At 42.1% G+C, this 24,935-nt stretch overlaps 1 protein-coding gene across 2 annotated transcripts in view; it reads right to left on the reverse strand.

The window, feature by feature from the left end:
- LOC129325271 (mucin-5B-like) overlaps nt 1-24,935 on the reverse strand; it is a 91,908-nt gene that overhangs the window by 57,198 nt on the left and 9,775 nt on the right. Inside the window, exons 5-23 of one of the 2 annotated variants that reach the window (XM_054972916.1) lie at nt 24,745-24,835; nt 18,829-18,938; nt 17,563-17,776; nt 16,698-16,823; nt 16,238-16,355; nt 15,837-15,975; nt 13,944-14,054; nt 12,929-12,998; nt 12,261-12,398; nt 12,001-12,165; nt 10,827-10,921; nt 8,284-8,410; nt 7,405-7,657; nt 5,501-5,553; nt 3,806-3,906; nt 2,629-2,780; nt 1,653-1,791; nt 1,450-1,563; nt 944-1,126 (exon numbers count right to left, since the gene is read on the reverse strand). In XM_054972916.1, coding sequence (XP_054828891.1) covers nt 944-1,126; nt 1,450-1,563; nt 1,653-1,791; nt 2,629-2,780; nt 3,806-3,906; nt 5,501-5,553; nt 7,405-7,657; nt 8,284-8,410; nt 10,827-10,921; nt 12,001-12,165; nt 12,261-12,398; nt 12,929-12,998; nt 13,944-14,054; nt 15,837-15,975; nt 16,238-16,355; nt 16,698-16,823; nt 17,563-17,776; nt 18,829-18,938; nt 24,745-24,835 — 2,499 coding nt within the window. Of the gene's footprint in view, nt 1-943; nt 1,127-1,449; nt 1,564-1,652; nt 1,792-2,628; nt 2,781-3,805; nt 3,907-5,500; nt 5,554-7,404; nt 7,658-8,283; nt 8,411-10,826; nt 10,922-12,000; nt 12,166-12,260; nt 12,399-12,928; nt 12,999-13,943; nt 14,055-15,836; nt 15,976-16,237; nt 16,356-16,697; nt 16,824-17,562; nt 17,777-18,828; nt 18,939-24,744; nt 24,836-24,935 lie in introns of those variants that run through there. The other variant, XM_054972915.1, reaches the window with a different exon arrangement.

Consider the following 24,935-nt stretch of genomic DNA (forward strand, 5'->3'; position numbering starts at 1 on the left):
AAGAAGAACAATAAAAAACAATTGAACACCTGATCAAACCAAAATTCTATGCCAACAGAAAACAGAACCCAGCAAAAATCACCAACTAAACTTCTGTAAAGAATGCCCAACAATAGAGGAACCCCCCCCCCCGAACAACAAGCAGCAAAATGAACAGAAAATATAACTATATAACATACTTCAAAAGCCAGAAATCAAAGACCCCTACACAAAAGCCCAACCAACCCCCCCAGCAAAAAAAAGTTGTTTTTAAAATGCAAACTTAAAAACCCTTTTCCCTCCTCCACATCCCTCCCAGAAACTTGGCCAACCTCCTCCCTCCAAAGAGAAGGGGGAAAAAAACCCGGCAGCAGCCAGGAATTCACTCCACTCACTTGGCAGCAGGATCCAGTCACAGTCCAAAGGCCAGAAGAGAAAGCCAACAGCCAGCATCAGCAAGCAGGCAATATTTTTCAATCTCCAGGCCAGAGCAAAATGGAGGCTGACTGAGGCAAGCCTCTTAATTTAACTCCTTGCAGCAGTTTAAAAAAAGGCACTCTCCTTCTTGAGAATCCATTGGCCAGAGAAGGAGAGCTGCTGCAAGGACTGGCCGCTCACACTCATTCCTCCCTTCTTCCTTCCCCCTCCCCAACCTCCCTTCTGTCTCCGACTCACTCCCCTTCCCTTCTCCCCCCTCCCATCTGGTAAAAAAAGGGCAGGAAGCAGCGTTTCTTTGCTGTTCCTTAGCAAAGGAACAGCAAGGAACAGCACTGCTGCACTTCCTGAAGCTGGTAAAAATCAGGGGTTTTGCCGAATTCTGAACCTGAATTGCACATCCCTAATTACCACTAAAACCAGTGACCTTTACTTCCAAGTAATATGCTTTTAAAATGAAGGTGAGAAAGAAATATACTTGTACCTGTGCCAATAGCAACATGTACTTAGTTTGTAAAGAACTTCTCACCTTGAAATCAGGACTAATTTTGATAAATATGCTTGTTTTCTTGTCCCATAAGATGATCATCCTATTGATGGTCTCAATAACCAAATAGATGCCCATGTAGCGGATTCTGTATGGCAGCTCATCTCCACCACCACCTCTGGTTATTACTTTAGACTGCTCCTCACTGAGTATCAGTTCATAGTTCTGGGGAAACAAAATAAAGAACAGGGAATAAAGAAATCTTGAGATTTTTATCTTGAGAAATCTTGCAATTTTATCACCAGGAAATACACAAGAATAGTTATAACCATGAATATTTTGTTTAGCTAGCATGACTTGACAAAAATCTTGATGCATATTTAAGGAAAAATGAAATATTCCTGTGGTGCTTTGTATGATGATCCCTTAGCAACTAATGGTAATAAAGTCTACAAGCACCAAAATATAGCTATCTACAATTGCCAACATTTACTTGTAAAACCTAAACCTTGTTACTGTTCCATAAAAGCACCAGCAATGCTACTCACTTCTAAGAAGACTTTAATAGATTTTGAGCAAGTGGTCCCAGTCGAGCCACAAGGAATGTTTTCTGTGATGATTCGGAATGTTCCCTGGGTGAAGTTGTTCTGTCCACAGTGATCCTAAGGAGAGGGGTGAAGTGACATTATTTTTCTCTATGGCAGACACAGGTGATTCCTATGTTAATAATGCCAAGAAAATTGCTTGATACCTGAACTAGAGTGTATTCACACTTCCCATTGAAATTGTACCGCTTGTCATCAAAGGTGATATAATGCCCATCTCCATAAACAGCACAGGTACCTAGGCATTTGTCTTTGGTGCATTTCCACATTCTGTCCTTGCATACACTAAAAATATTTTAAAAAATAGCACTGTGAAATGAGACATCCATTTTGTAGAAGATGTTGTAGCTCTTGCAAATATCTCTTGAACCAACTGCTGCTAATATATGGAGAGGGGGAAGAGCAGTTTGTTTAGAGCAAACAAGCATTAAAGTGCACATGTTCCTGCATTTGGATTGTCTTGGTGAATCGAAGTTTGATTAAAGGATTCTGAAACAAAGAAGCCATTGATTATGCTCTGTGTGTGAGCGGAGTGGAGACAGTATGCAAATATGGCAATAAGCCAGGTTTGTGCCCATCACAAACAAACCTTTGTTTTGTTTGGAAGGTCTGAATGCAGCCCAGGAAACAACACAGGAAACACCATTATTTATAATGTGAAATAAAATCACAAAGTCAGAAATAAGAAATGAAAAAAAAATGGCTTATTTTGTAAGTTTCATAAAATTTTGGCCACTAAATTATATTACAAATGCAGGGTCTATATACTGACTGTAGAATACCTGAAAGCCAGATCTCCCTAAAAATGCTTTTCTGACATGCTATGAAATGATAAAGCCATTCTGCATGGCAGAAACTGGAGTTAACTAGTATATGTATTCTCAACAGAAGACTGCTGGCAATTGTGGATCTCTGATGAAGATATCTTTATGATATATACGTTTGTCATATCACATTATACAGTTAGGAGTATACTGAACAAAATGTTTAACTGCACACTTAAAATGTAATATACAAAGCAATCACAGTCTACATGCCAACCCATTGTTCTGTTCATGCTGACTATTTTAGGAATGAGAGAGTTAATGGAAACAAGAGGCATGCTCTTTATCAAGTACTTACCAGGTGTTACAATCAACTTTGATCTTTTCTCCTGGATTATATGTGACATCATTATGAATACATGGACACTCTTCCATAGCAATGCATTTACCTTTGCCATCTGACACTAGCCCAGTGGGGCACATACAGCCAGACATACACTGTGTGCTGTACTATAAGAGCCAAAGGGGAAAAAAATCATTTCAGAAGAGAGCAAATGACACTGTTAGTCATAGAATCTGCTTCTTTCTCTAGTCCAGTTAAAACGGGTGACTCAAAGGACTGTGGGCTGGGATAAATCAACTGAGTGAAAGCTTGCTTTTGTTAAACCGTGAATTATCACTTGATGCAGCAGCTTCAATGAACATTCAGGAGTCCCAATTAATCTACAGGTTTCCAGCACATACACAGAGCTCTGAACAAGCAAAGACCTGTCCCACTGACTGCAGTACAGGTTATGTATGTGTTCCTCAGTACTGAAGTGAATGGAACAATCCTGGCCTATGCAGAGCTCCACAGAGCTTGATGACTCAGATATATTGATGTTGATTCAATACATTTAGGGAGTAATTATAAGGAGGTCTGCTCAAAAGTAAGTCCCATTTTATTACTGCAATGGATTAGTAGTTCTTGCAGATTGATTGGTCAGTTCCTCTGGGATGTACACAGTACATATATGAATCATAATCCCTTCATGCTGTAGTTTAGATCCATCAGAGGTATACTACGGATGGAATGATTTGCACTCATGGAGTGCAACTTTCTCACCTTTCCTGTCCTGCAGCAGCCTGAAATCCACCCCAATCCATAATCTTGTTCCCAAGACTCTCCAGGAACAGGATTTTGGGAGGCATTTAAGGCAGCTGCAGGAGGGGAAAGGTAAGAAAGTTGCTCTCCATCTACCAATGGAAAACCTTCGAGGGGTCTAAAATCTTTTGGGGGATCTAAGCTTGTATCTGTACGACCATATCAGATGTGATATATTATCATTAGCCAGCATTTTCATAGTTCTTTAAAGTGTTCATTTTATACAAAAATCACAGAATCCTTATAATAATTCTATAATGTAGGGCCGTAACACTATTATATTGCAGACGGGAAGGGGCTGAGGTTAATAAAGAATAGCTTTCTCAATTAGTTAAAAGCAGAGGCGATTCACAATATAGCAATTGCACTGCTCCAGCTCTTGAATACTCACACACTGCATATCTAGAGTCTGACAGCTCTTCTGACATTCAGCTCCCGTGTTGCCTGTGGTGGCATTTTTGCAGTCAAAGTAGACCATGGGAGCAATACAGACTAGCATAGAGAAAGAGACAGAGAAAGGGTGGTATATATGTAAGTACAGGTATGGATGCCACAGCATGAGAATGAGGAGGAACTGTTTGAGCTCAAATGGGGTTTCTCAACTTATTCTTAATAGGATGCTATAAAGTCTGTATCAATGCACAGCTTTTCTTATATATGACCTAGTGACAATATAATAAATCCGCTACTTGTATGGGGAGAGGTGTCTTTAAAAAAAAACAAACTAACTACTCCCCCATGGTGTGGGCTTTCGGGGATCACAGTTCTCTTTGTCAGATGCAGCTGGCAGGGAGAGCTGTGGTCATCGAAGGCTTATACTACATAGGAATTGGATACTTTCACTGCTACAAATGAATACGGCAAACTGACTGCACACCAAAAGGAGATGTTTACATTTCCAAGCAAAGGAATGTTTTGACTGCCTCCACGCTAATTGCATTCTGGCTCCTTGTGATATATGTCCCCTTCTTTCTCCCCTCTCATCCCTCCTCTTCTGTATTTGACCAGTTCGGATCATGCATCTGATGAAGAGAACTTGATTCTGGAAAGCTTATGCTACAATAAAATTGGTTAGTCTTAAAGGTGCTACTGGACTCTTTTTGATTTTACCCCCCCCATAGAATGATGATTTGAACAAATAACAATTTCATACTTAGTTTTTTACTCAAACTAAGGTCATTTCCACATGTCCTTAAAGGGATGGCCTACTCACTGAACGCTGGCAGCTTTCCCCTTTGATTCCAGACATCTCCTTTTTCAAAATGGTTGCAGACTGTTTGGCTTCCATATTTTGGCACCGTTTTGAAAATGGAGACATCTGGAGTCAAGGGGAAAAGCTGCCAGCATTCAGTGAGTGGGCTGTCCCTTTAAGGGTGTGTGGAAAGTTCCATTTTGTTTAGTGGCTTACAAGTAACTGAGTTAGGGATGCTAGTCCCACTCTGGGAGCAGGGAATCCCCCACCCCCACCCGCCACCCCCACCCTGCCTCCGCTTACCTAGATGGTGGGGTCCAATTCAGCATGAATTGGGCCACTGTGGGGTCTGGGAACACTCTTATGCTTCGCAGTAGCCAGATTCAGGCCAATTTGGCACAGATTTGGGCTGAATTGGGCCAAATCAGGCTGCTGCATAGCACAGGAGCGCTTCCACACTCTGCAGCAGCCCGATTCAGCCCGATTTGGGCTGCTGTGAAGCATGGGAATGCCACCATGCTCCACAGTGGCCTGATTCAGCCCAAATCAAGCTGAACCGGACTGAATTGGCCCCCTCGGATGCACAGGAACACTCCCAGGGCAGCCCGTGACCCACGCAATAATGTCCCTTCCCAGAAGTGACATCATCATGCAAGGCAGGAGCACGCATGCATGACAGGGCAAAGTACAAGGTCGAGGCTGGGTCCTACATCTCCCACTGGGGAGCTAGGGAAACCTGGCAACCCTAAACTAAGGAATTACAATCTATTTTTTAAAAAACCCACAGGCACTACTGACTTTCTTGCATACTTCAAACTTATTTTGTTACAGCCCTGACTGAACTTGTTCAAAGCAAAACAACAGCTGGACAGTCAATATAGTTATTTTCCTTACCTGGCTTCAAGTCCCCATCTCCAATACAGTTCAGCTTCCCTTGAGCACAAGTGCTATGTGAATAGAAAGACAATTATATGGAATTTATATCACCTAGAAATTGATTGGCTTATCTTTCTTCCTAGGTTTCAGAACTCTGGGCCTGGAAATCACAATTCTATAATCTCTTGTTGAAAATCAGCACAAAGAACCCAGTAACCAGGAGTATTTTATGTAACAGGGAAAAATGTCATTTGTTAGGAAAAATTAGGATTTGAAAATGGGATCATGCTTGCCATTGATGCTTGGGTCATTTCAAAATTCTGTTACTCTATTCATCTAGGCATCTCTGCAGCTAAGGAAAATGGAAAATATACAGTGCAATCCTAAGAAGAGTTACTTCAGTCTAAGCCCATTAAAATCAATGGGCTTAGACTGGAGTAACTCTTCTTATAATTGCAACAATAGCCTCCTGTGTGAATTAAGTGGAAATATAACAGAATGGCCTTTTCTGCATGGACGATCTTCTCCAGTTCAGGCCCCATAATGCTTTGGGTTTTCTTCTGAATTTCACATGCTTAACTCTCCCTTCAGATTTCAATGCAGCCTTTCAAGGGTTCTTGTCAAATTTTTGGCCTGCACTTATTCCCCATTTTTTTTTCTATCTGGTTTTGAGTTGGCTATTTCAATTAAGCAGAATTTTCCTTTCAGTTTTTTTCCTTCTGCCCTCTGTTCCACCCTCCCCACCTCTCTGCAGGCCACTTCTCCCTAACTGGTGTCTCCATTCCCCTCCCCCTTCCCCCTACCCCCTCCATCTTCCCCCCTCCCCCTCCTTTCCCAAGATGCACCATTTTTGTGTGAAGAAAATGTAATGGCGTCATAACGTCATTGTTATTGCTTTGTGTCAGTCTGCCCTACCTCCTCACCCCGGTGCCAGCCTCTGACTCCCAGCTCCGGGTTATAACGTCATTATGCTTGGCTTAAAAAAAAAAATCCCTGATACATGACAGCCATGTTCCAAGTAGACATTTTTGATTTGGAATTTATGACCCTGCCCCCTCCTCTCACAATCCAAACTGGAGAGCCTGCCCGGGCTGACCCAGAGATAGGAGGCAGAGGCCAGCACCAACGGGGCAAATTGACACAATGCAATAATTACATTGTGATGATATAACATCATTACATTTTCTTCCCCCCTCAAAGGCACTTCATAACAATATCATGACAAGCCTAGTTTGTGTTGTGGTTACATGGATCTTTTTTAGGTTTTCAAAGATTACCTATCTATGCTTTTGGGGTAAAAAGTTCTGTGTTTGGGATTACTCTACACCAATATTGCACACGTGCTAGGTTTGGTTTGCTTTTGCTTTTGTTTCTGTTTTTTTGTTTTTTTCCCACTGCTATCACCTTAGTGCTGGATGCCTTTGGTTGTCCTAATGTCCTAATGTCATAACGTAATAGTATGATTGGGGATACACAAAAATTTTAAAAAGGGGTGGTGGAGATGTGATGGCACCGGTGATGCAGACAGTGATGCCAATGATGCCATCCACACCTCATCACATAACCCTCTTTATTTCATGGCAGCATTGCCAAAAAAGACAGCACCCACAGTGGGATCAAAATCAACATGAGGAAAGGTAGGTGGGCAAAACAAATCCGATCCTTGAGGAGCGAACACTCAAAAAGAGAGGAGTAAATTGCCTGCACAGAAAAGGCCCAAGATTCAAGTCAGTGGCACCTTAAAGACCAACAAAATTTCCAGGAGATAAGCTTTCAAAAGTCAAGCTCCCTTTCTCAGATACTCTTGAAAACTTATACCCTTATACCCTGGAAATCTTGTTGGCCTTTAAGCGTGCTGCTGGACTCAAACCTTCCTGTTTTGATACGGATAACATTTAGACTGAAACTTTGACTCTTCATACCAGACAGCGCCAGTATCATGAAGAACTTCACCGGGGAGTACAGCCGTTCCTCTGTAATAACAGGGACATTGGTTGGCAGGCACACATTTTCCATCGTCATTCATGTAGGTTCCATTTGTACATGTACATCCATCAACTGGGACAAATTCGATTTGGCAGGTAACATCAGGTTCACTCAGGGACCTGCAGGTAGGTGTACAGGAACTGATGGTATAGCTGTAATCCAGGGATTTGGGGCACGTCATGTATTTGGCTTGAAGTAGGAAAACAAAATGAAATGGCATTAGTGGTTTGTTAATTAGGAAAAAGACATAACGGATTGGCTCCAAAGATTCCATTTTGATAACAGCAGAGCCTTTTCCTGATGCAGGTAGCCTTCCACTGGCAATGCCCAATGTTAGTAACAACAACAACATTCAATTTATATTCTGCCTTTCAGGGCAATTTAACACCCACTCAGAGCTGTTTACAAAGTATGTTATTATTATCCCCACAACAAACATCCTGTGAGATGGGTGGGACTAAGAGAGCTCCTAGAAGCAGTGACTGACCCAAGGTCACCCAGCTGGCTTCAAGAAGAGGAGTGGAGAATCAAACTCAGATCTCCAGATTAGAGTTCAGTTGGTCTTAACCACTACACCAAACTGGCTCTCCAGTTGATGCAAGGCTCCTTGTACAAGCACAGGACTCACTAAACAGAACTAAATCTTTGGATTCAATCCATAGAGACTATCTCTATGAAAATAATTAAACAAAATATAGTAAAACAAAATATAGTAATTTTCTCATTTTTATGAAAAAGTCTTTAAAAATTGGTAGAATTCCTTGGCAGAAAAGTTCTTTCATTTACTTTCTAGAATGGTTGCTCAGATTACTTACCACAGACATTGGTCCTCCATCCAGGAAGTTCAACTCCTTTGGCTGCACAAGCTCTGACATAGGCAGAGAGAGCAGCACACATGCAGTCCTCACTTCTCTCACAGTTGCAGGTGTCAAACATGCAGTTCTAGGAAAAGGGGAAGTACCCAGATATGAATACATGTATATAAAGCCAATTCCTTTTCAACTTTTCCTATAATGTCTCCATTTCTTCACCTAGTGGGATTCCATTTTCATCTATGTTATTCACTATTCAGATAGCTTGCACATGGGTCCCAAGCAATGTTCCATCAAAGCACCTTATAGGGCCAGGTGTGTTTGACTTCAGCAGCAGGACTGCATCATGTGTCTTCAGACCTTTTTGGTGATACAACTGTTATTGGTCCATATTTGATTTTATGCTTATCCTAATAACACACCATCTTGCATTTAGGTTTATTACTGGAAAGGGAAATGGCATTTCTTCCTTAAAGAGCTTGATGTTTAAAAGCAAGGCAAACTTAGAAACATTAGGATTAAAAGCAAAATGAATGACTATATTTACCAAATGTAAAACTAGATTTTTTTTCAGGTATGCCATCAAAAAAGGGGGGAGGAGTAATCTTTCATCTGCATATAAATTACAGTTAAGTCCAGTAATAACCTTTTTGTGTGTATAACATTTCTTTAGGGTGGTAGTGGTCTTACATTCAGGGTTGTGTTTCATTTGAATAACTATAGGAGGTATCAGTTGCTGTATAGCCAGTAACAGAAAAAGTGGATTTATATTCAGGTCTATAAGCAAAGACATTCAGAGGGCTGAGATACATGTTCCAAAGAGATATTCTGAAGTTCTGTGCCTCCCAGGTGCATACAGACCAGATTTGGATTGGGACTGTGGTGCTCAGAGAAAGGGTGCTTAAGCATTCCCCCTCTGCACCCTTTACCCTACCTGAAATGATTGCAGGAGTAAGGTACTATTTGCCCGGTTGAGGAAAGATACATCTGACATCATTGGAACATAAAAGTTTTCCCAGATGGGCGAACAGTGGCTCCCTGGGGCTGTTTCTGGTTGAGAAATTGGCACAGGAGTGGGGCTTTAAGCATTCTCTCTCCCATGCACAGGGCATACGTGCCTGGGAGGCACAGAACTCCATTTGGGAAGTCATGGGGCCAATGCATATGTTTGACTTTATTTCTCATCAACTGATGATTCACAGATGAATGTATAAACTGGCACCCCTGAATACCATTTTGTCTAGGTGATATGGAGCATTAATGTTCTTCTCTGATCTACAATAGCTCATTCATTCATGCAAGTCAGTATTTGATTCTGCACTTATCAAGCAACCAACATATAAGTTAAGACAACCACAAAAAATGCTTTCTACAACCTCACTCTACCTGGAAGATGGCTTCTTTCCTCAATATGACTGACCTGGCCACCTGGATCCATGCTATGGTACTCTCAAAACTTGACTACTGTAATGCACTATACCTAGGTCTCCCATCTAAGTTAACTAGAAGGCTCCAATTGGTGCAAAATACTGTGGCTCGACTATTATCAGGAGCGAGTAGGAGCATGAACATCACTCCCATCCTACAGTCACTCCATTGACTACCTATCAGTTATCATGCTCAGTTCAAAGTATTGGTTATTACATACAAAGCTCTTTATGGCTTTGGTCCAGCATACCTACGGGACTGCCTCCCTCCCTATGTTCCTTCATGGCAGCTTTGCTCACCTGAACGGAGTCTTCTACAGGTGCCACCCTGCACATGGGCGAAATCAACAGCAGCCTGTACATGGGCTTTCTCTGTGGTGGCCTCTATTCTGTGGAACGGCCTGCCTGAGGAGATCAGGAGAGCCCCCACTTTCCTGGCTTTCCACAAATGATGCAAAATCAAATTCTTCTAAAAGGATTTTTACTCCACTAGGTGGGCTATATTGTAGGGAAGGATCTCAGATGCCTTGCTAATAAGTTAGGGCCTTTAGACTTTACCATTATGTTGCCTTACGTATTATCTGTTGCTATACATTTGTACTCCTATGTAATACCTGTGCTTCATGTTGTCTAATGTCAATCCTAGAATTGATTATGTTCTGTTTCAGCATTTCTTCAACTCTGTATTGAATCCTTGCTAATGCTATGACTTTGTAAACTTGTATTTATTTACCCCATGTCATTGTATATGGAAATGTCCTTGATACTGTATAGAAATGTCCTTGATACGGATTGTACTAATCTCACGCTATGTAATCCACCTTGCGTCTCAGAGAGAAAGGTGGACTATAAATGACATAAACAAACAAACAAACGAGAAAACCAAGAACTTTCTTTCCTCTTCTGTGTTATTGGGCAGGCTCTTAGCCCAGCCTTCAGATCATCTATTTGAATTCTTCCACTTCACTTCAATCTTGGGCTCAGTTTTTCCAGATAAATGGAGGGCAGCCTCTGCAGTACTTTAGCTAAGTAGGCCTAAGAATCTCTTTCCTCATAGATAACTTTTAAGGCCTAGCCTAATTTGATTTTTAAAAGAACAGGTAACAGTTACCAAAGTACCTCATGATAAGTAGCTGGATTCAGTGAAGAATGGCATTTTCCAAAAGGTCCTTCAGAATCAGTCAACAATCCACACCAGTGATGGGCATATTTTTCTACAAAGAGAGGAAAGGACTGAATATCACTTTGAGCATTGTTTTAGGTGCAAAGGGATACTCTTAGCACAGCTTACATCTCTTAACACTTCTGGGATATGTGTTGGATTCAAATTTATGTAAGGATACATGTTAGGATTGCCAGCTTCAAGTTGGGAAATTCCTGGAGATCTGGGGGGGGGGGGATGAAACCTGGAGAAAGTGGGGTTTGGGGAGGGAAAGGACCTTGGCATGGCATAATTCTATAGAGTCCACCCCAAATGTAGCCATTTTCTCCAGGTGAACTGATCTCTGTGGCCTGGAGACCAGTTGTAATTCCGGGAGCTCTCCAGCCACTACCTGGAGGATGGAACCCTAATACATGTGGATCTTCCTTATCTTCTCCAAGTAGTCCCTCCACCCATGATCATGTGCTCATCAAAGTCTCTGCTGAAGCTCAGGGGCCATAGCAAACAAAATGCACTGCAGCACAGGACGCAGCAGTGAGGAAGTGGAATTGAGTGAAATTATCTCCCTTTATCTTGAGTCAAGCTTACTGTGCTTGTGCTAAATGCAAGGGAGAGCAATTCACAAAATCCCCCCTTCTCACTGCAACCTACTGCCATGGTGAAATTTGCTTATGATTCTCAGCACAAGAATTTGGAGTCACAAACGGGTCTATTGTGAGAAGGGGAAGGAGGGAGAGATCTCCTTCCACTCATGTGAATATGGATCCAACTTGTTGCTATTACAACAGTGCTTGTTTGACTCAATATTTGCTAAAGCTGCCAATGCCAAGAAAAGAATTAATCAAAGTCTTGGATGTTTATATGCTACACAGATACAAATGTGTGTGTACATAGATCCACAGTTCTACATGAGGCTGAGAATTTCTAAATTAATTCCAAAACTTGCAAATGACAATCCAATATATAATCACCCCTGCTTAAATTCATGTATTCTGAAGGATTTAAGTATGCACTTTTGGGATTGTAGTCACATGATCTTTATTTGGAATGTTTATTATTTTTCAACCGTTCTTTCAAAATTAGTGTAGAAAAGTTTGTGTGTCTTACTTATAATTCTTAAAATATTCCTACCATTTTCAATACTAAGTGAGCAAGGATCCTCAAAATTCTGTTTGATGTTGGGACATATAGCCTGAGTTTTCCAGGTGTTAGCAAATGCAGGTGCTGTTCCTTCCACCACACCACTTATGGCTCTGAAGTCATCTATCTGACGGCTGTCAAAGTTTCCACAGAGGCCTTTTAAGAAAAAAAAAATGAGTTTGAATTTCTCTGGAAGTTGCTAATGGCACTCGGAACTGAGACATATCATTGTTTCTATTTTTACTTCTTACCGCAGGTCTTCCCTTTAAAAGAGGGATCCAAATGAACAGAGAGTTGCATGATGGGGATGAGCTGGATTTCCAACTGAAGACCAAAGTTTGTTTCCATGAGAATGAAGGAGGATGAAGGTCTGAAGATGGTTACATTAGCTGCGGATAAAGAATACAGTGGAACCATTCTCATGAGATGCATGGCTACAACCATCATTATTTCTTCAGTATAGGAAGAATCAAATATTTACAAACACCAATTCACTCAATGAAACTGGCATGTTAAGAATGTTGGTTGAGTGGATGAGTGCAAGCTAAGTGGGTATGTCCAAAGTTTGATACACGCTTAAATCGTTGTTTGATTACTTCAAGCACATGCCCAATCTCTGATCCACTTCTGATGACCTGAAGTGATGTAAGCATGTCAAATATTGCAAAGATATGCTCATTTCATATTTATAGTATTATGCTCATATGAATTGGCAGTGAATTGAATGCCAAAACTGTGACTTATTATGAAGTATTCTCATGTTTTTTCTCCACAGATGAGACTGTGTAGTTAGAAAAAATAAACAGTAACTAGTAAATATAATCTTCCTGACTTGTAGGAGAGCAATCATTCTGCTGGACTCCTCTTTGAAATGTTTAAGGCTGCACTGTTAGCCAGGAGTTTCTGATATGCAACGTACCTGCTGAGATAGGAAGCTGAGTGTAGATCCAGTTAACAAACACAGCACCACCAGGTTTCACCACAACAGTCTAGTGGGAAAAAAGCAAAGTTCTGACAATTAGTGAAACAACTAATCATGTCATCAGGTCAGAAACTGGTCAAAATAGAAAGCTGATATCCTCACTTTAGTTCTGAAAAATCCCTTGGGAGATGTTTGCTTTTATGATTTAAAATCTTAGCTTTTCCCCTTGTTTCTTCTTACAACAAATTGTTTTGTTTACTCATTCCTTCAACCCATTTAAGGCCTATTTTGACTTCATTCTCTTATTAATTATGCACTGCAAAAACTGTCCTTATGTTTTCTTGGACATACTGAATTTTTGGAATGAATCAATTATGCCATTGTCTCCTTATAGATTTAGCCGAACAAGAAATACTGCTAGGATACTGTGTCGCCCTGTATTGAACATAGGGAATCCTATGAATCATATGAATTGTGAGTGAAAGGTAGATGTTCCCTGTCTTCCCAAAGCATTTCCCTCTGACCACTGAAAAACTGATGCTGTGACCTCTGTGGGCAAATGCACATTGGAGATGTGATGAGAAAAATGACCTGGGCATGATTAGTCCCTCTCATATAGTAGTGGTTCTAGACAAGGTTGTCAACTCTGGCCTGGGAAATTTCCTGGAGATTTTGGGGTGCTGCCCATGAAAGGGGGGGGGGCTGTGGAGTGAATTCATCTAGGAACTATGGCATACCATAGAGTTTGCCCCCCTGAAGCTGCCATTTTCTCTAGGGGAACTGTTCTCTGTAGTTTGTAGATCAGTTCTAATTCAGGAGAACTTAAGGCCTCACCTGGAGGTTGGCAACCCTATTTGCCGGACCAAGTTCATTATCTGTTAAACACTGCTTGCAGTGAAAATTTCTAATTTAACATTTAAAAAAAACATATGTCAAGCATATATTGAATTCTATTGAACTGGGACAAATCAAAGCAGAAAACAACTCTACCAAACACATTTTGGATACTTACAGTTAGGCCTCCATTGATGCTGAGGGCTACCATCTTTAAACATGTTTCAGTGTCTGTTAGGCCACATTTTCGGAGTTCTCCCAAAACAGTAAATGTTTCTTCATCACAGACCTGAGGGGAGGAGACATAATTAATATGTACTTAAACTTACAACAGTAATGCCTAGAATTGAATACTGTGCTCAGAAGTAGAGTTGGGCACGATCCGCATTACGATCAAAAAAAACCCACGATAATGGCAATTGCGCGATCAGGACCCGGCGGATCGTGCTCAGCCAAGGCCAACGATGCAGCGATGGGGGGGGGGGGGCTGGATCGGGGCGATCGTGCTTGGATCGGGAAGCCAGACACTCAGGCACCAGCAATCTATTCCCCTGGCAACGGAGCCAGGGGAATGCCTGAGCTGTTTTTGCCCTCCTTCTGTCACCCTGGAAACCCAAATGGAAGCCCAGCTTTCCTTGATCAGCAGGGCTTCCTTCCAACCACAGAGCAGCAAAACAGTCACCAGTTGGGAGAAGACAGCCAGGGGAGGGAGGGGGAAGGCGGTGTTCTGTAGCCATGGGCACTCCAATCTCATCCTTGCAAACCCTGATAGGCAGCTCTGACAGCCAAACACAGGCCAGACCCCCCTGCCCCCTGAGGGGAAGCGGCTCATCGCCATCTCCCCGTGCCCGCTGGGCCCGGCGGCCGCCACCAGCACCCACCTTCCCACATAGCTAGGAATAGCAGTGCGCCCTGCTTTGGCTTCCACGATTCACAGATCGGGAACGGGAGATGATCGGTGTGGATCATTTATTGGGGATCGTCGCCGGCACTGATCCACGATCGGCTGGATCGTTAATTTATTTTGGATCGTGCCCATCTCTACTCAGAAGCTTGCTGAGGTACAATCTGACTTTCTTTACATTGGAAGACAGCTTAGACCTAGGATTTAGCTAATCTTACAGTGAGTGTGATTTATCTGTTGAAATGGATTTTTAAAAAAATGAATCATCAACTATAGAGAAAGATCCATTTCAAATATTTGTTTAATTTCTCCCTTTAATACCCACTATTTGTTTTGTAAAATAATTCTGTGTACTGAAATATCTAAATTTTGAAAGTGACAAGCTATTTACACAACCCTGCCCCACAAGGAACCCTTTGGATTCCTTCAGGTAATACAAACCTTTATTTTGATAGTTTCCGCCTCAAACAACTCCACTGTGAAATCAGTGCTACTGAAAATGTGTTACAACTAAAGTGGGGTCTCCTGCTCCTTTTAAAACCATCTGCTATGTCTTACAGCATTTTTCAGCAGCATGCTTTACAGCAGATTTGCGGCACTATAGTTTAGCAAATTATGCAGCTTCAGGGTGGGCTATTGCTATTGCTATAATCATCTGAAGGATTCAGTTGGAAATGAGGTAGGACCAGAGGCAAAGTTGAGAAATAATAGATGTATGTTTGTACTCATTTGTGATTTCCTGATCTTCTAGATTATTTCTAGATATAAATGGTTCTTGATGAGTCTCTGAAATATCAGATTGTGTGGTGTCACAACATATTTGTGTAGTATTTTATTAAATTAGAGAAAATTGTTAATATTCCTGCAGAGGAGAATTTGTGTGTTCTTTCCCACCAAAGTTGTTTCTTGTAAGCTTGCTTTTATACACATTTATAAGAAGACTGATTCATCATGAGAAACGGTGCAGTATTGCTAAAACAAAGAAGACGTGAGAAAGATTTAAAACTTAGAATCAGGAACTGGACAAAATGCTGTGATATGATATCCAAAGCAAAAGATTTGCTTCAGGAACAATTGCTGTGGTTTTATAATCCCAGAAAGAAAAGCTTAGAATGGAGAAAACAAATATTTTACTAATTTCTACTAAGATTTATCCTGGATACTTGCCTTAGAGAGAACATAACTACAGTCTCCATGCACGTTATAATGTTTTTCATCATAAGTGGAGATGTGTGATCCACCTTCTACTGAGCAAATACCTGGGCATGGCATCTCTGTGCAGCTCCACTGGCCTCCACTACAAGAACTGGAAGGAGAGAAAGGGAATCCAAGTGAAGATGTATCTGTTTTTAGAAAAGGTGATCTGCCACTGGCATTAGACTGTATTGTCTTATGCAGAAATAAACATGTCAAAAGCATAAGAATGGATGCTTGTTGTTAAAAGTGTCAGCATTTTGCAATTTAGTAAGTTCAGCAAAAATGCTACAACATTTTGATGTTGAAATAATGAATAAAAGCTATTTTTCTGTACTAAATACAAGTTCATTCAATCAAAGGATGTAAATTACCAGGATCGGCAGTGGTCTGAATAAGTTGTTCCTGGAGCATAGGCTTTGCCATTGTAAATACAGGAACACTCCTGAATGGGGACACAGCCAGAGTTGTTGATGTCATCATATACTGTTCCTATAAGAATAAATAATATATAAAGTATAATGGATATTTAACACAACTGAAGAAATTATACTGAGCTACATGAATCAGTCCTAGGGCAAGATTTGCAACTAATGTAAAATATGGTTTGCTTCCCTAGAGAAAAGAAGTTTGTACTAATATTTTAATTATTCTTTGAAAGCAATTATTGAATTTAAGAAGATCTTATTACCTGCATAGTGAAAGCCATAAAGGGATTAAGTCCTGTTAAGATCAATGACACTTCACAAGAGCAAGTGTGCAAGACATTTCAGCCACTGTAATCTTAAAGAACCAGAATGGTTCTTTGGAGATAGTGTGAAGATGGAAGCTTACCTGGAGGACAGAAGCAGCCATCCAAACAATGATCTTCACAGAGCTGCGATCTTTCAGAGTTGGTGCAAGTGTCAGCACAAGGTGATCCACATTCTTGATATTGCATGTTGAAGGGGCATGTCATTGCTGGAAGAAAGGATATGAATTCAAATTTCTGCTTTTGGTTTATACTATACCCTTCTTAAAAATTAAAAGCCTGATCATGCATTAATATTAATAGAATAGTACTGTTATGTGCCACCTATTAGACCAAATGCTTCAGATAACGCAACTCTCAGATGTTATCAGCCTTGCTACATAACCATATGCCACTACCAGGGTTGCCAGGCCTCCCGCTATGGCAGGGAACCACCCACTGGCAATCTCCACAGCCTGCCACTGCTCTGTTGGTTGGTGGGAAGAAAATGAAGAAAAAATTGCTGTTGGTGTGCCATTTTATGTCACTTTTGGGGAAAACCTGGAAGTAACATAATGCCATTGAATTTCCAGAAATTCCTAGAAAGACACAATGTCACTTCCAGGTTTTCCCCAGAAATGATGTAATAACCTCGCCCTGATGGCACTCACCATGTCCCTGGCCCACCAGATTCTTGATGGTTTCCAGCTACTGGCATATGGAACATATCTCCACCTGCCAGCTTGACAATGATCCATTAGTTTACTCCTTTACAATTTTGCAACTCTACACCCTATGCGTGAACTCTCATTTTCATAGCACCTTCTGATTCATATTCTTCCAGGTTAATTACTGAATACCATGAGGAATGGTATCAAATGACCCATTGAAGTAAAAACAAAGATTAAACATCACAACGTACCATTTTCATCACTGACTAGGTATGAGTTATACTAGATAAATACTTACGGCATAAATCTGGGGTTCTCCAGTTCTGAGGGTGCCCACCAGCATGAGCACATTGCCGGGAGTATTCAGCAAAAGTGTCACAGAGACAGGAGAATGTTGTGTTTTTGTCACAGAAGCATAAGTCCTGCCCACAAGACTCAATGTATTCATTCACCCCCACGAGATCATTACAATCTGAGAATGCAGGGCCCATCAGTATTTCCTGGCAAATAGTCTAGATGGAAAAGAAAAACAAAAATACTTTATTAAACCAACATAGTCTGCAACTTCAAGAAAGCATGTTTTAATTCTGATAAATACATTTGGGATATGTCTGGCAATGCTGTCTTCATTTCTACCCCCTCCCCGGCTTTGCAGCAGCAGACACTGTCCCTCCAGTGTCTCCTCTGTCAGCACCTCAATGGCAGGCACCTCTATAGATATCCTTTCCAATTGGAATGCAGCGGTAAACACCCATGTCCACCCCTAGGCAGCAACCCCCAGCCATGCAGCCAACTCATCTTTCTCCTGCAGCAGCCCAGGCAGCTCAATATCAGCCAGGCTCATAGGAGGCTGTTGGCAGCCTGAGGAGAGCAAGCACAGGCCTGAGGCTGCCAAGGGAGTCACTGGAGAAGTTCAGAAGCAGCAGGTGCAGCCCAGGCAGAGAGCAGAGTAAATGTCCACCCTGGGCTGAGAGGGAGTAGGAAAGTCCAGGAGATTGCAGAGTCTACCCAGCCCTCCCAATGGATAGAATGTGAGAAGGACCACTCAGGGAGGTTGGGTGAGAACTGGGAGGAAACCCAGAAAGGTGGGAAAGGGGGAATCCTTTAAAAACATGTTCCTGTGAGGGTGGAGGAGAGGTGTCTTGGGTGGCTGAAGATCTCCCAGAATTACAATTAATTTCCAGGCTACAGAGATCAGTTCCCCTGGAGAAAATGACTGCTTTGGAGGATGGACTCTCTGGCATTATGCCTCACTGAGGGCCCTCCTCTTCTCAAACCCCACCCTCTCCAGGCTCCACCCTCAAGTCTCCAGGAATTTCCCAATCCAGAGCCGGCAACCCTACTTGGGAAGCCAGCAGGATGGCAGAAGGTTGGATGGGGGTTCTGGTGAGGGAGGAACTGAGTTTTATCACCTTTTCTCAGGATTCTCCCAAGTCCTAAAAGGGGAGTTGATGGGAATCGGTCCAAACTTATATGAGAGTACTTGCACCTTTTTTTAAAAAAATAAAGCACTGAATATGCTTTTGAAAATAAGACTAATGAAAAGAATTTTAAAAATCCTTACAGAAACATTGGCGCAGTTTATCAGGGATGATGATGTAGGATCCTCACAGTCTTCTGTTGGCCCATTCATCTTTTGCATATTCCCAAACAGCAATGGAGTTATCTTGGCATCTGCAATAAATAAAGCCATATGGCATAAGGGATTTATAGAAAGAAAAATACCTGTTACAGACATTTCCTTTCAGGAATTTTCTTAGAAGGGTGCTGTTACTCTTAGGAATGTCTACACAGCTGCTTCCCTGCTCTCTGTACAGCATTGCAACAAACTAGGAATGCAGTAAATGTCTTGTTGAAAAGTAGGTACTTTCCTGTTGGGAATCCCTATAAACCACCCAGGCTGTAGAAAATTAACACAGGATGATGCAGTGTCAGGAGTGAAGGGGGGCATACTAGATGTATAGAAATAGTACATGCTCCTGAATTCAATTCTGTCATTCAGCCCTCAAAACATTTTTGTACCTGCGTGGGAAGTATTTTTCCATGAATAACTTCCCTATGGCCAAGGGAAATTTAAAATGGCCTGATAACATGGACAGGGGCTGTGCATGTGGATCCTGAATATGACACTAGCATCCTTGTGGGGATTGTTCTTGAGAATGACTTATATGATTGGTTCCTGCTCATGTGGTGGGACCATTCTGATGTTATCATAGCTGTGCAACAGCCACTCTCAGTGAAGTGGCTCCTACAGGAATAGGTAACATCTCTACTTCCCCTGAATGAATGTTTAATACCTGCTGCTGCTTTTCCATTAACCTGGAATAGCATTAGTCATATGCTGTATGAGTAACAGAATGATTTTTCTTCCTGAAATTGACTTCAGAGGTTAGAAAAAGCATTTACAAATAGATGTGCCTTAAACTTTTGATTTTTTCCATTAATGAATTAATTAATGGAAGATAAATGCATTTAAGACGCAGGGACAGTTTGCACATTGTCCCACTGGGTATTATAGAAGTTTATCAAAGCAGAAGACAAGGTACACATACTTTGTTGCTGGTGCTCAAATAGCTTAAAGTACTGTGTTTTTGAACATACAAACTGCAATTGAAATTAGAAATGAAAGACTCATGTCTCCCCATTGTTAGGTGGGATTATAAGTAGGAGTGTGCAGGAGGGGGTTGATTTGGGTTTCCCGCTTCAGGTTTACCAGAAGCGGGGGGGGGGGGAATTCAGAAATACCTTAATTCTTGCCGCTTCGGAATTAAGGAAATTTACTCGCTTCGGTATGCTCCATAAATATTTGGAGCATACTGAAGTGAGGGGGGCAACTCCCCCACTCCTACCCCCCCTGGGGCAACCCCTCCACCTCCCCTCCACTTACCTTACCTGGCAGGAGGGTCAGCTGTGCTTTGGGCCACTGCCGCCGCCGCCGCAGCAGCACAAGGCTGCAATGGCCTGGAAGTTCCAGGCCATCACAGCAGCCTTGTGCTGCCGCCACCGTGGCAGCATGAGGCTGCTGCAACAGTCTGGAGGTTCCAGGCTGTCGCAACCTCGTGCCGCCACCTGAGCCTCCGGGGCATTGGGGAAGGCAGGAGCTGCCTCCTCTGGCCCTTCCTGCCCCTCAAATGGCCATGGTGCACCGGCGCCGCAGAGGCCATTTCAGGGGCAGGAGGAGCTTTCTCTGCCTCCTTCGGCCCTTCCTGCCCCTCAAATGGCCGCTGTGGCACCGGCGCTGCGGCCATTTGAGGGGCAGGAAGGGCTGGAGGAGGCAGCTCCAGTGTTCTCCAATGCCCCGCAGGGTCAGGCGGCAGCTGCTGCAAACTAGGTGGGTGGGTCAGTGGGGGTGGGATGATGTTTAAAGGGCCCCGCTGCTGCTTGCAAGCAGCAGCGGGGCCCTTTAAACTCAGTCACGAAGTTTTCCGAAGCTTTCCAAAAGTTTCAGAAAGCTTTGACTCGGATATCCAGAATCTTTCTGGATCGGCTCCGCGAATACTGAAGTGCACAGCCCTAATTATAACAGGAAAAGGTCAATATATAAAGGGAGGGGGGAATTAAGGTTTTAAAATAAAAGCACCACCTCCTTCATCTCAGGTGGCTGAAGAAATCAGCACTACAACATGAACCTGCAAAAATTAAATAAGTCCCAGACTTTGTACAGTCAGAAAATTCAGGGGTATATGGTGGCTAGGTTGCCAGCCACAGTAGTGTGTGACAAAATGGGGCGCTCACACTACATGTCCTCCCTCCATGACATTGCTTCCAGTTTAAACTAGAAGTGACAGAGTCTCAGCAGGCCATTTCTTTAGGAATCAGCCAAAACCAGTGAAAATGCTGTTTTGAGACACTGAGACTCTGTTGCTTCTGATTTAAGACAAAGGACAGGGGGAACGGTCCCAAACTCCAAAGCAAAGGCACACTAAGGACACGCCAAAAGACCGCTGCTGCAATCCAAGGCTTTATTCATAAATGCCGAGGGTCAAAATCAAAAGGAAGGGGGAGCGCCCACTCTCTCCGGCTGCTCCCGGCAGGAGATTGGCAACGGGTTTGCCTGGCTAAATTGGCCCGTTTCGCAAGGCTCACAGCTTCATCAAAAGCCACAAATGAATTCTTAGTGTAAAGCGTATTCCTTTACTACAAAGTAACCTGCTGGACAAGAGTCACGTTTCTTCTTAGTTTTAGTTCAACAATATTTCCTCTCTTCCTCCCAAGAGGAACAAGAGAGGAAATATTGTTGAACTAAAACTAAGAAGAAACTTGACTCTTGTCCAGCAGGTTACTTTGTAGTAAAGGAATATGCTTTACACTAAGAATTCATTTGTGGCTTTTGATGAAGCTGTGAGCCTTGCGAAACAGGACAATTTAGCCAGGCAAACCCGTTGCCAATCTCCTGCCGGGCTTCTGATTTAAGCCAAAGTGACATCACTGTGGAGGCTCTGGAGCAGGCACATGCAAGACTGAAAAGAAGTAGTCCCCCCACCCTGCTAGGTAGTCCTTCCCCTCAAGGGTAAGGGGACCTGACAACCCTCACAATGGTGGAGGATGAGCTTGACCCTCTCTGCTATGACAGTTAACTGAGGGCCAAACTACAAGTGACAAATGACACAGGTTGGACACTTGTCAGCTTCGCTCAAGTTTTGATGGGAAATGTAGGCAGCTTGGCGGAATGTTGGACAAATGACAGTTGAAAAGTCCATTGGACAGCAGTCAGAGAGCCAAGCTGCAAGACCAGGATGCCTACATTTCCCATCAAAACTTGAGGGAAGCTGACAAGTGTCCAACCTGTGTCATTCATCACTTGTAGCTTGGCCCTGAGTGTTCTAGATAATCAAGTGCTGTACAAGGGTTAGGGTACCTCATCTGAGAAAGCTAACTGTTTCTCTCACATGTAACTTTTCATATGGCACTTGATTTTGAAGGTGTGTGTGTATTGGGGAGCTCTTAAACAAGCAACATTTCTATATATGAAAAATGGTACCATGTGTTTGTATAAGATTAGGCCTGTGAAGGACCAGGGTAAAACAGAAAACATTTCCCTAAGTACTTTAAAAAAAATAGTGGAGAAATTGAAAATTTGGGGAGGGATTAAAAAAAAAAACCCTAGTTAAATATGTTCTGTTTTGTAAGAGTGAAATGTTTTTTAGATAAAAATTTATTCGATGGTTGTTGTGGGTTTTCCGGGCTGTATTGCCGTGGTCTTGGCATTGTCGTTCCTGACGTTTCGCCAGCAGCTGTGGCTGGCATCTTCAGAGGTGTAGCACCAAAAGACAGAGTTCTCTCAGAGAACTCTGTCTTTTGGTGCTACACCTCTGAAGATGCCAGCCACAGCTGCTGGTGAAACGTCAGGAACGACAATACCAAGACCATGGCAATACAGCCCGGAAAACCCACAACAACCATTGTTCTCCGGCCGTGAAAGCCTTCGACAATACATCAAAAATTTATTCACTTAGAATGAATAATATGAACATTGTTATGTGAGACAATATTAGAGAATAATTCCTATATAAACTGTAGACATATACAACAGATTTTTCGAAGATATATTTATTGTTTAGACCTGAGTTATTTTGTCCACAATTAATATGCTATAATATGTATAATACATTAATGAAAGTTTTTCCATTTTTGTAAAGTTTAATACTACATCAAGATATGCTGCTAGTGAAATTGTGACTACATAAGACCATTTCTGTCCTAAATTATACACTGTATTTTGTTTATTACAAAAATTATTTAGTATATTTTATGTTTTTATTTTTCCTGCTTATCAGATGACAAAAACTAAAATACCCATGCTCAAATAGCATAGAGCAAGGGTTTTGAGCCTCTGGGCGCCTTTGGAATTCGACACAGGATGGTGATGCAAGCATGAAATGGCTGCCACAGGAGGCAGGGCCAACCACAAAAATGTTACTCTTCACCATTTCAGTTAGAAGCTCTGTTTAACAGGATGTCTTTTAATCTGCATAGCCAATCAGAACCCTGCTGGGCAAAAGCACCACCTAGCCCTGCCCACTTTCTAAAAGCACTTGGTGGTGGGTGCCAGGAATAGTGTCGGCGGGCAATATGGTGTCCATGGACAGAACACTGGGGACTCCTAACATAGACTGCAGGAGTTGGTAGGTGTGCCTCTCATAGTAGATATATTTGCAGTTTTGTTTATACAGTTGCATAAATATGCCAAATAGTACAATTTTATATGCTAACTGAATTATAAATGGTGCTTTTTAGATTGTGAACACAGTAAAAAAAGTTTAGGGTTGATAAGCATTTATATATTTCAAGTTCAGGATTGATAAGCATTTTATATATCTCAGTTTTTACCCAAGGTTCGGTTAGTTTTTAAAAAAATTCTTCTATGGCTTCAAACTTTCCAGAATTTTTTATATCTTTATATGAGATAGATGGGATAGGAAGGCAGAGCATATAATAGATTCCAGCTATAAAAGAAAGGGCTGAGAAGTATTTTCCCCAAGAACTCATAGAGTTGCTGCCAGTCATATTGGATAGTTCCTGCAATATATTTTATTTATTTACTTCATTTACAGGCTACCATTTTCCTCAGGGAAGACCCCAAGTGGCTTACATTGTTCTCCTCTCCTCCATTTTATCCTCACAAATCCTTTAGGGTTGCCAGGTACCCTGAGGCCCAAACCAGGGACAAGGGAGTTCTGGGGGGGGGGTGCACGGAGGGAAATTCCCCCTGGAGGACTTCCTCGCCACACTCGCCACACAACAAGAAAGTGAAGGTCCCCATGCGGGGCTGATTTGATAAAAATTAGCCCCCCAACTCTAGTTTGGGAGCTTATCAAATCAGCCCCATGCAGGGACCTTTGGTTCCTTGTCACACTGGGAATGATGTCATTCCCGATGCAACAAGGAAATCCTCTGGAGTGTGCTGGAGCACGCTCTGAAGCTCCCAGTTCTATTCCCTGCCCTCCCCTGCCCCCGCCAGCCAGGAAAGAAGTGGCAGGGGGCAGAAGCTGGGAGCGGGGGATCCCCCCCCCTGAGAGAACGGGATCCCTGCTGGTGAAGTAGGTTAGGCTAAGAATTTGTGAGTGACCTAAAGTCACCTGCTAAACATCTTTGGCAGGGTAGAGATTTGAACCTGGGTCTCCAGGACATTAGCCTGACACTATTAACCACTATACTACACTAGCAAGATGGACCATAGAGTATAAGGCAACTCAAAATCTTCCACTTTCATTTCAGAAACAATATTTGAATTTGAAAAATTGCTTCTTGTTTATTTGAAACATTTTAGACTGAAATCCATCTCACATTTAAATGTTTACTAAATGAAATAAAAACTGAAGAGTAATATGCTTGAGGAAAAACCAGCACTTTAATACTGAAGCTTAATGTGCCACTTCTTTTATTTCAAAAAGGATAAAAAGCAAAGCCATTAAAGAGGTTGTAGTTTAACAATACAGTGTAAAAAAAACCCTAATAAACAGCTAGGGTTGATACTTACTGTTTGAATAGAATTCATTGTAAGTTGGAATGCCATTAAAATCCCCACAAAGTCCACAGGTCTGATTGGCGTATTTTGGGTCTAGTTCCAGCTGAAAGTATATTGGAGAAAGTTGATAAAAGTTAATTGATAGACAGACCCTCCCTCCACAGATATATGTATTGAAACTGAATGAAAGCAGCTGCATTGGA

This window comes from Eublepharis macularius, chromosome 2 (assembly GCF_028583425.1).
Source record: "Eublepharis macularius isolate TG4126 chromosome 2, MPM_Emac_v1.0, whole genome shotgun sequence".
Taxonomy (NCBI): domain Eukaryota; kingdom Metazoa; phylum Chordata; class Lepidosauria; order Squamata; family Eublepharidae; genus Eublepharis; species Eublepharis macularius.